The sequence below is a fragment of the Saccostrea cucullata genome, unplaced genomic scaffold (assembly GCF_032062105.1).
Source record: "Saccostrea cucullata isolate Sc308-1 unplaced genomic scaffold, CSIRO_AGI_Scuc_v1 ctg284, whole genome shotgun sequence".
Classification (NCBI taxonomy): Eukaryota; Metazoa; Mollusca; class Bivalvia; order Ostreida; family Ostreidae; genus Saccostrea; species Saccostrea cuccullata.
Window position 1 is genome coordinate 125085 of NW_026924831.1, and position 12019 is coordinate 137103.

Below are 12019 nucleotides of genomic sequence, written 5' to 3' on the forward strand. Positions count from 1 at the left end.
AAATATATGGAAAAAGAGGCCCATGGGCCACAACTCTCACCTGAGCACTGTGGCTAGAGAAAAAGCAAAAATCAATACAGTATTGATAAAGCTTAATTACATGCAACAACAAAAAAAAAGATCCCCACTTACCTCTAAAAGGACTTGGGTATTGATTTGAACAAACTTGATTCTAGAGTACTTGAGGATGCTTCCATAAAAATAACGCCAATCGTGGCTTTCTTGTTCTTGAGAGAAAAAAATCCTATACTTAGTATATTCCAGTGTATAATTTGACCGTCCATTGTGACCCCGCCTTACCCCCGGGGTCATGTTTTGAAAATATGACCCACCATGGCTTTCTTGTTCTTTCGAAGAAGATATGAAAAGATTTTTTCCTATATTCCTATTTAAAATTTTGATCGTCCATCGTGGTCCCGTCCATCGTGGTGGTCATGATATCAACAAACTTGATTCTACAATACTCGAGGATGCTTCCATATAAAAAGAGCCATTGATGGCTTTGTTGTTCTTGAGAAGAAGATTTTTCTATATATATTCCTATGAAAAACTTTGATCGTCCATTGTGCGCCCGCCTTACCCCCGGGGGTCTTCATTTGAACCGACTTCAATCTACACTACCTGAGGATGCTTCCATATAAATATGTTCAATCATGACTTTATTTGTTGTTCTTGAGAAGAAGATTTTTAAAGATTTTTCCTTATAGTCCTACGTACGTAAAAATTTGACCGTCCATTGTGGCCCTACCCTTCCCCCGGGGGTCATAATTTGAACAAACTTGATTTTACACCAACTATGGATGCTTTCATATAAATATGGCTAATCATGGCTTTGTTGTTCTTGAGAGGAAGAGTTTTAAAGATTTTTCCTATATATTTGTATGTAAAAATTTGATCGTCCATTGTGGCCCCGCCCTATCCCCGGGGTCATCATTTGAAGAAACTTGAATCTACACTACCTGAGGAAGTTTCCACATTAGTTTCATCATTCCTGGCCCAGTGGTTCTTGAGAAGAAGATTTTAAACCATGCCACCAAATTTTCACTATTTCTTAGTTATTTGCCCTTCATTTGAAGAAACTTGAATCCCCTTTACCTAAAGATGCTTTGTGGCAAGTTTGGTTGAAATTGGCTCAGTGATTCTTGAGAAGAAGATGAAAGTATGAAAAGTGTACACCGACAATGACTACAACGACGACGACAGATAACGGACAAATTTCGATCAGAAAAGCTCACCCTCGCTCAGCTGAGCAAAAAAAAAAGTCCTCAAACTTTATTATAATTTATACAACGCACTTTGATAATATTACGAAATTTGATTTTTTTTTTTTCAAAGTGCGTTGAAATTGGGGCAAAATCAAGCACTTTGAAAAGTTTTTTTCACAGTGTGCTAGAATTGTATTCCTAGTACATCAAAGTTTTAATATGGTGACACTTAATTAATTATAAGGCACTTTGAAAAAAAAGTATAACAGAAAAGTCGATCATCGAGAACGAGGAGAAGACAGGTAGAAGGTCTCTTCAGGTTTCTTCCATTAGGATGTGATCTGCAAGTAACATCTTGTGCTCATTTTTTTTTTACCATTCGTCTATCAGTCTGTCCGTCTGTCAAAAATTTAAAAAACCTTGGTCATATCATTTGAATGGGAAGAGATCGGAATTTCATTACATGTGTATTACAGTACTTGTGACAAGACCATGATTTTTTGGCCTCGTGACATTGACGTTTGACCTACATGTATACTTTTTCGAAATTTAAACATTACTATAGTACTTAAAATTTGCTATTGCGTTTGAATGAGAAAAGATGGGGCTTTCATATTAGAAATTTGTATTTCCTGTAACAGGTCCTTTCTTAATACACTATGAATTTTTAGTCCTTGAAGTTTAACCTACTTTTCTAAAATGTTATTTCTTTTTTATGACTCTTGATTAAGAAGAGTTAGGGCTTTCATATTTGACAGGTGCATTATATGTGCATGGAAAAATATTTTCGAGCATGCTGTGATTTCTGACCCCTTGACCTTCATGTTTGACCCAATTCTCCAAAAACAGCCCAAAAACTTTGGTGATAACTCGTGAATTACAAATGAAAGGGCGTTCATATTTGACGATATGCCATAATAAATGACATCTTGCCAACAAAGACACCAAAAGCGGGGGATAACAATTCTTTGAATTTGCTTGTTGAACTTGATTGAGAAATCTTGAAGGCAAAAAATAAAAATAGTTGCGGATAATTCATTTATTAATTATTATTTATATACTATGTGATAAAACTTATTATTTTACAAAAATACACATAGATTATAGTATCAATGTACAAGATTTTTGGAAAGAAGGTATATTAGCAAGTGTCCCGACACTCGCACAATATGGAGATCTATGCTTCAGTGTTATCACGATATACTACAGAACTGTCGTAAAATCGTTGACAAAAAAAAAAAAATAATAAATCCGTTCAAACTTCAGGGACGCAGCAAGTGTGTGTGGGGGGGGGGGGGGGGGGGCTGCCCCCCCCCCCCCGGCCCCGCTGTTTTTCCCCAGCATTACCTGTACTATTGAAAATGTACATTGAAAGATTGGTAGTAATGTATGCAAAAAAAATTTGGAAGTGAAAGGAAGTTGGCCTTCAAAAAAGTTGGCCACTACCTCCCCTTCCCCCCCCCCCCCCCCCCCCCCACACACACACACACGAACTACGATTTTCGAGTTTGGCCAAATTTCTTCTTCTTTTCTTTTTTTTTTTTTTTTTTTTTTGCTTGTCAACTTTTACAGGTAAGCAAATTTTTTTTTTCTATGGTTGCCCCCCCCTTTCAAAAACGATGCTACGTGTCTGAACTTGAGAGATATGTGTCAAATGGAGGGGGTGTTTCTTTTTGGGGAAAAACTGTTTTCATTATATTAACTCCAGAGGTTAACTAGAATGATTATTTTTGAGCTTTAAAAAAAATAATTCATGCTGATGAAATACTTCTGCATCAGTGCATGTATAGCCTACAAATTAAAACTAATACACAGAATTCTAAATATGATTACTCGGCGAATTTTTATTTTTTTTATTTTAACGAAAGTATTTAGTCAGACAATCACAAACAAATACACCACCCTGAAACCAAGCCCGCAATCATTGATGAACATGATGAAGAGAAAACGAACGACTGTTTCAAGATCCGCCCCTCAATCGTATGAAGCGCGCGAAAGTTGCGGCATATGTCGTAATATTTGTTGTTGCAATTTTACGAACAATGTGTAAAGGCAAGTTATACGATTGATTTTTCGTTATTCTAATGTTTAAAAATGTTGATCACAACAAACATCCCACTCGTGGTAGGCATCATATTTACAAAAAATATCTTTTGTTTCACCGGATGTGACATCACAGATTGTAGTAAGAAAAAATGTCGATGGTTGTGAACTTCAGCAAAAGAAATGACCAATATATTCCTGTAGCACCATGTCACTCATCTCTGGTATTTGTTTTTACAAAGTTTAAGATTTCATTGTTTGACTGTTTTTATTTTGGTGGACATGTAGTATGAGAAATGCGAGATTTATTGTGGGAAAATGGCGTGTTACCTCAACGTCTGTATTGTGTACAACGTGCGATGAAAGTCGAAAATGCAACACAGAAGCGTTAGAATTAAGTGATTCATAAAGAACAATATTTTGTGTACAGTTGTGTAGCATTAGTGTTTGTATCAACTGATCAGATGCTATAGGAACTAAGAAATTGTTCCTCAGGGCCCATAAAGCATTAAAGGAGTGAGATGATTATAAGCAGATTTGATGTAGTAATGTCTCTGCATGCAGAAGACTCTTTTAATATTAGAACCAAATTTTAACAAAAGGAATGATATTTCCTTTTCAAGAATTATCTGAGTATTACTGTGTGACTGTCAGGCAAAATTGATCAATGGTTATATAGTCGATTCTCATTATATCGCGGGTTTCATTGTATCGCGGTATATTGCAAAAATTCGGATACATAGCCTATATTATTTTTGTTGATGGACAATCTGTATGTTGTCTTAATGTTTACTTTTTTGATGATTAAGAAGCATGGTACGTCTGTTTGGAAAAAATATATTTATGTAAAACGTAATTTAACAGATTTCCAGTCCAGTTTTTATCATATTTAGACCATTAAATTTATAACCTAATAAATTTTTAAAATAAAGTCGTCTTTTAAAAGTGTTTAGTTTGTAAAATTGTTTATTTTTCATGTAGAATTACATCGTAAATTCAAAAATAAAAATTGACGTCCATGTCAACTAGAAGCATCCGTGTTTTCCCATACAACGAGACTCTCCAATTAAGGAGGTAAATAAGACTTCATGTTTTAAAAACAGACCACAAATTAAACGATGCAAGCTTGGAAAATCATTTGACACTAAAAAGTAAGGTCATAGTTAGAATTAAAAATATCATTTGGTACAAGTTAAATTAAAAATTTGAAATCATACTTTTTATGCAAAAGAATTAAGTACTGCGATACAATGAGACACCAGTATACGTAATATCGCGATTACTACTGTAACCAAACTGGGATTCGAACCCGGGCCCCTGAAACTCCGGTCAGGTGCTCTTCCAACGGAGCTATCTGGCCAGCGGCGATCGAACCCGGCTGACTGCCACATTCCTCCCTCCTTAAAGGTCTTTGGCCCTCCAAAGACCCCAACCCAGGCTCAACCCTGGCAGGTCTTTCACCTGTCAATTCCAGGGCATGGCACGGCACCAGATGTAACGGGAGAGGAGAAAATGCAGCGGACCAGACCGAGTTTCGAACCCAGGCCCCCTGAAACTCCGGTCAGGTGCTCTACCAACTGAGCTATCTGGCCACCGGCGATCGAACCCGGCTGACTGCCACATTCCTCTTTGGCCCTCCAAAGACCCCAACCCAGGCTCATCCCTGGCAGGCCTCTCACCTGTCCGTTCCAGGGCATGGCACGGCACCAAATGTAACGGGAGAGGAGAAAATGCAGTGGACCAGACCGGGATTTTACCCGGTCCCTACTTTGAAACTCCGGTCAGGTGCTCTACCAACTGAGCTATCTGGCCACCGGCGATCGAACCCAATAGTGACAATCGAATGATTCGAACAATTTTATGCCGAAAGTATAACGTATTGCCAATTGAACTCCAAATAGTAGATTGACAAATAAGGAAAGTTTAGAATATTTTATCAGCTTTAAAATGTGACTATTTAATGAGAAGAGTCCGCTTAGTTAAAAATATTGTAAAAAATGATTAACTCCTCTCAAAAATTGATTAGGCTGATTCAGCGACTGTTTAGCAAGGTATTTCACCAGGATTTTTTACTTATCTGTCCCTATAAATTCTACAATGATCGATCTTCCATTGTATTCAATAGCACATATGCCCCAATCCAACAGACGTTTCCTACCTTCATCGCGAAAGAGTTCCGCTAAGTTAAGTAATCGTGATATCAAGTATTGGATAGAACTCAGAGCTGCTCAGCACCCAGATAGAACGTTCTATCATCAAAGTTATATTGTCCTACAGACCCTCTTTACTTAATATAGAATTGGTTCTGTGTATTTGCAATGTAGCAAAATAAACACAAGTGATAACTCGTATTCAGTGTATACAATGAACAATCCAGAGAGTTCTGAATATAAACATGGCAGGTAAATTAGAGGCAAGAAAAACCGTTGAGAAAATTAGTTGAATATTTGTCTTTTTATGGATTATTTTTTGGGATAAAGGCATATACAATCTCATTAAGGTTTGTTTTGATTAATTTGGTAGTTATTTTCAGTGCAACCCCTTTTGTGTTTTTCAAAATCGCTTCGGAGCGGATCCACTCGGATTCGCTACATTTAAGTATATGAGACGTATTATGACTGTGGTGAGGGCTTGTCCTAAAACACTGTGAGTTAGATTATTCTAACTACTCAGCACCTAGTTAGAATAATCTGACAGTGTCTCAAGACGAACCCTCATCACAGTTAGAATACGTCCCATATACTTGCAATGTAGCAAATCCGGGCTGATCTGCTCCGAAATGATTTTGAAGATTTTGAAGTGCTATTTTGCTACATTTACAATACACACAACGAATTTTATGGTTAAATTGGGTCCGAAGGTGAAGGACAATAAAATTTTAACGATAGAACATTCTCTCTACTCAGCACTTGCTAAGAGTGTAAAGAAAATGATCTTGTCCATCCCAACGAGAAAAAAAAATTGCGACTGACCTGACCTGAATTTGAACCCACACCCCCTGAATATCCAGTCAGGTGCTCTATTAAATGAGAGGTGGGATCAGGTGCTATGGAGGAGTAAGCATCCCCTGTCCACCGGTCATACCAGCCGATTGTTCATTTTCATGATTGTCAAATCCAAAAAAAAAGTCATTATTCAGAAGGCAAGCATCCTCTGGTAGTGTTGATTCAGTTTTGAAAAAATTGTGTTTTCCCCAGGTTTAGTGTGGGTCTCCAATAGATGATCAAATATAACTATGGGGGAGGTAATCTTTAACAATAATTTAAAGCCATTAGTAGAGAAAAATGGAAGCATCCTTAGTTTAGTGTAAACTTTAAAGTGTGAACAAATCATATCCCCTCCCCTCTCCACCAATCAAGGTTTATTTGCAATCAGTTACATTTTAAAACTTAGTCATTTAGTACTTGAATCTTTGCAATGTGCAATTAATAAATATAATTGTAATTTCAATGAACAGGTCAAATTTGTTAAAAAATTAGTAAAGGCTCAGGATAAAGAAAAGACATTTAATTTTTTTTCTCTTGTCTTTTTTTAGGTCTTGAAGAAACAGAGAAGTCCTCAGATCAAGGTTGGAGTGATTCCTGTAGATTTCCTACTTCTGACTCTGTAGTTGAAGTCGAAAGTGAAGCATCAGACACGATACAACAGAACATCATTGAATCACCTGAGACTGTAGTGATTAATTCTTCTCTAGAGGAAAGTGTAGAAATTGTTAGTCAGGAAGGAGGGTGTGGCTTAGATTCGTCATCCCAGGAGTTTGGAAGTCACGTGACAGGCATTCAAACAAGTGAAAAAGTGATTATTGGTGACGGATTTCCAGGGGCCAAAGTTCAACAGGAACCACAACCACTGGAAGATGGGGAGGTGCTAATAGTGGAAAATGGAAGTGATGCTGTGCAGAATAATGCTGCTGTGCAAGGACAACCAAAGTTCCAACTGCAACCCTCAAGGAATGCAAAAGGGCAGATAGAATTAACACTAACAGGTACATGTAATAAACCCGAGGAAAAAGCTTTGCTTGAGAAACTCTTGTCTAAAGTAAGCTATCAGCAGCTGGCCAACCAAGTGAATTTATCGTCTGCTCAACTGGGAACAGTACGACAACCAGTGCAGGTAAATTTAGCAACATCTGTGCAACCTATTGCAACCCAACAAACGACACAAACACCACAAACCCCACAGGTACCTTTAGTTAGGACCACAATTCAGCCCTCGACACCAGTGGCTCAGATTAATTCTCAGTTTGGAACAAGTATCTCTCAAATAAGAAGTCCACTCAATATTAATGCCATTCTTAATTGTGCAAATCAGGGAAAAATTTCTAAAGAGGATCTTCTGAAACTCATCAAAACTTGCAGGACTGCAACAGGATTAAACACCCAGCAACAGAGTCCTCAGCAGGTGCAGGGCCAAAAAGTCATTCAGGTCCAGCAAGTACCAGCAGCAGGAAACCAGGTCATTAATCCCGTTCTTCTGGCTACGCCTGTGCAGAAAATTGGAACAGTTTCCTTGGCGAAGCCGACTACACTAGCAAATCTCATTCAGAGTAAAAGTAACCAGGGAGTTGGATTGGGCGGGGTGACCACGGCTTCTAATGTGGGCAGTCCTCAGTCATCTACTGATAATTCTCCTCTGAAAGTTGTCCATGTTGCAGCATCTACCCCAGTCAAGCAAGCAACAGCTGTAAACAATAACCAAATGTAAGACAAGTTTATATTTTAATACAAGATTATTGTTTACAAGCCAAGCTTGTATTTTGAAATTTGATAATAAGTTGTGAAAACATTTTTTTTTTTACAAGAACTTCATCAAACCAGTGAATTTTTTTAGATTGACACTTTTTAAAGAATATGTGTACGTTTTTAGACTTGAAATAGAACAAGACATTTATTTTCATATTTGTAATATCTGACTGTGTGCTATTTTCAGTAACAGCAACTTGACCCTGACCAGTCCACAGAAAGTTCAGACCGTCGGGAACCTCCAATCTGTGACCTCCAAAAACCAGACTGTCATCATACCAAGTGTGAGTGGTGGTGGCACTCAATACATCATTGTAAATCCTGGTACGCCCATAACAAAGGTCAACCCTCAGGCTGTCCCAAACCAGCAGGTGGTGAACTCTCCCAGTGGGAATTCCGGACTGAAGTTGGCGGGAGGCCAGTTGGCTACCCCTGTCAGAATCATTCATAGTGCTAGTTGTCCTCAGTTGAGTCAAGTCCAGACCCCCCTCTCCAGCCCCAGTTTCTCAGCTAGTCAGTCTCCCACCAAAATCGTCATTCCCCAGAACTTCTCAGTGCTAACTTCTGTGGTGGATAATGCAAATATTCCTACTACTCAAGGAGTGACCATCTCAGTTTCACCCAGGACTAATTTGAATTCTCCAGTGGGAGTGAGAGGGGTTGCGAATAGACGTGGACCTAGTGTAAGGCAACCCAGGCAACTAGGGCGAGGAAAGCGGCCCATTAAACAGAATTATTTTGTAAATCATGCTTCGGCGGCTGCCACATCCCCTGTTCAAATCCGACCCCAGAATTGTAACGATGCTATAAAAACAGTTCCACTTTCACAGCCAGTGCTTATAGCTAGGACTCAAAGTTCTGGACAAATTGTGCAATCTAACATTATTAAGCAACAGGTGAACCATACTGGTGTCTCCATGAACACATTGGAGGGTGCCTCTCCGGGACAAAGTAATTCATCGTCTCTAGTGAATTACAGTGATTCTGATTCACCATCCAATTCATCGGAGAAAGGTGAAGGTGAATCCTCATCGGAACTGTCCAAGTCTCAGAACTCGGGTGCACGAACACTTTCCAATGGAGCTCTGTTAATGCCAGATATCTTATCGGAGGCCATTGCTAGGGCCAAACCAACCGATAAAATTTTAGTGGACTTCAAGAGCAGTAAAGTGGCCGTGAGGTTTCAGAAAAATACTGTGTACAAAATTCCATGCAAGGAAGAAAACAGGTTCTACAGATATGATGGGGAATACCTCATACCAACAAATGGTAAATTTGAATTTTTTTCTGGAGACCTGCATTAAGATGTGGGTGTACAAAATCATGTTGACTAGTTAGAGGAAGGTCAAGGTTCTAGATAATTTCCATGACCTTGAAAAAATTTGTATGTACATTTTTTTTGGTCAAGCTTCATACTAGTTAAACAAGTTAAGGGTGAGTAGAAAGGACAATATAGTTTTCTTTTTCCTTAGTCAGAGGTCAAGGTTAAATGGTAAGGTTAATGATATATGATCTGTTGAATGCAATAAATTGAAAATTTTGAATAGAATTGCGGTGGTTGAGTTTACAATTATACCTGTAACTAGTTTATATTCATAATTGTGGTCCTGAAAACAGATTAACGACCATGCATCAGTAATAAACAAACAAGAATATCTGTAAATGTTATCTGTATTTCAAGAAGAGGCCATAATGACATTCAAAATTTGACTTTTTTAGAGACGACTGTAGGCCTGGTTGGAGGGGGAGTGGGGAACAAAAAGGAGAAAGCCCTGCGGGGCAATGCCACAGGGCTACACATGTCTACTCCTCAAGGGAATAGGTAAGTGTCACCGGGTTCACAGGTGTGTGAAAGTTGGTCAATATACCGGGTGGTTAGAGTGCTGGCACGGTACACCAGAGGCCTTGGGTTTGAGTCCTGGTTGAGACTTGATTTTTCACCACCTGTGATGTTTGGCATCCGACGAAAAAAAACAATTGTTCCCTTGGAATATGTTTCACACATTTCTTTAATGTACTGAATTTGAGGAAAATTTTTTACAAAGAGGGGGAATTTGTCATCAGGTTCACAGGTGCGTGAAAGTAAGTCAATATGTTATATAACCTGTGCATTCAGAAATATTATGCCTTCGAGAGTGGCTAATAAATCTTTTACAAGAGTATGTTGGAAATGATAGGAAACTAGAAATTCAATCTTGTCCTGATATTTTACATGTTAATTCCGCAGTCCTGCCAGGTCATTCCTCAATGCAGCAGAAGCTGTGGGTAAGGTGTTCAAGGAGGGGAGATTCTGGAAACACACAACTGGGCCGCAGAGGACTATATATAGGTAAAAGAAATATAGTTGTAGATAAAAGAAATATTTTTTCAGTCACTGTAAACTATGAAATTTAGATGTGATCTTGTAGTTCAATTTCTCACCTTTTGTCTCTTTGTAATCAATCTATTAGAGTCTAAGTACCAGTGTATATGTAGTGAAGTCAGTTGTTCTTGCCATACTTGTAGAGTTTGGATGGAGATTTGTGAAATGAGAACATGCATACATTATCTCATTTAGAGAAACCATTTCCTACACTGTCCGAAGAATAAATCTTTAATGAAGAATGTACAGTAGTTTTATAAATTTGGGGGGAACAAATTGGTGGTTTGGGCAAAAAAAATGCAATTTCATTAAAACATATGTGAATTGGAGGATGAGCATATATCATATTGATTGCTTGTAAAATTTATAGATATCATAATTTCATGGTGTGGCTTAAACAATAAAAACTGGTGTAAAATTGAAAAGAAAAGTGGAATCCACAGTATTATGAAGGTAATTTATGGCATTGTTTTCTACAGAATGGTGCCCAATACTGACCAAGATACAGATGAAGAAATTTCTGGTAAGATAAAAAATTTCGAGATTTGAAAATTTTGTCAATTTAAGCCCAAGAAATAAACAATTGTTAGTCATTAAAGAAGAAAACCTAATTTTATGTGCAGATCCAAATTTATTTTCCTTAAAATTTTTTTTAAAAATGCCATTTCTGTAACAATTCAGCTTGGTTACTTCATTTCTATCGCAACAATCACTAAACAAATCTTTGAAATTTACTTGCACATTCCTATTTCAGAATTAACTAGTCAAGATAAGCAAGGAAAGAAAAGACCCATTGAAGTAAGAATTTGCTGGAGAAATTAGTTTTTGTTGAAAAAAAATATGTAATCATAATCAATTTGATTCAATCTTGTCTGCAGCTAGTATATATATTGGGATAAAGTGTACCTGTGTATAGAGATATATTTATTATGGAGTGAAAATATTCCTTGAGTTATTTAGACCATTTAGACGTGGTTGATAATTTAACAACTCTCCTTTTAGGATGTGTCTGATTTACCCCCTATCAATGACGATGAAATGCGATTGGTTCACTGTAAATTCTGTGGCTATACCAGCACGACAGTCAAATCGTGTGAACGATGCTGTCTGGAGAAATTAGTTTTTAGAAAAAATATGTAATCATAATCAATTTGATTCAATCTTGACTACTTTCCCAGCGGACACTAAAATAGAAATCCAGAAAAAGAAATTCAAAACAGACCTTGAAAACAAAGAAGAGGATACAGTGATCTCAAAACAATCTTTTTACGGGAAGCCTGTGACTAATCAACTTGTGTTGCATCCTGCTACTAACAGGGATGGGAATATTGTGTATGTTAACTACGTCACGAAGGGACGGCGTGTGAATCTGGAAGGGAAATCTTATAGATCTCCGTCTGTGATCCGCGGGGCCAAGCAGCCCAGGAAGTTACAACCTCTAGAGCCAGGTATCTTAAAATGTTATTTTAGGCCCGAAGACCGTAAACTGAGGACAGCCTTGTGTCAATTATTAATATCTTAATTTTTACCTAACAAACTTGTTTAAAGATTTACGAGTTAAAAGTTTACAAGACACGAGATGAGTTAAAAATTTTTTTTAGTCTAAATCCAGAATATGTTCGAAATTTCTTCAACTCAGATGGAATATATACCATTTGATTTAGACG

The 12019-nt window shown here is 37.6% G+C and overlaps 1 protein-coding gene across 1 annotated transcript in view; it reads left to right on the top strand.

Moving 5' to 3' along the window:
• Positions 1–3372: 3372 nt before the first annotated feature.
• The window catches only part of LOC134267405 (sentrin-specific protease 6-like), a 29204-nt gene continuing 20557 nt past the window's right edge, over positions 3373–12019 (top strand). Inside the window, exons 1-9 of the mRNA XM_062749625.1 lie at positions 3373–3472; positions 6784–7948; positions 8178–9259; positions 9710–9812; positions 10218–10319; positions 10832–10875; positions 11107–11150; positions 11355–11467; positions 11520–11800. Of these exons, the coding sequence (XP_062605609.1) occupies positions 3457–3472; positions 6784–7948; positions 8178–9259; positions 9710–9812; positions 10218–10319; positions 10832–10875; positions 11107–11150; positions 11355–11467; positions 11520–11800 (2950 nt within the window). The 5' untranslated portion in view covers positions 3373–3456. The remainder of the gene's footprint in view (positions 3473–6783; positions 7949–8177; positions 9260–9709; positions 9813–10217; positions 10320–10831; positions 10876–11106; positions 11151–11354; positions 11468–11519; positions 11801–12019) is intronic.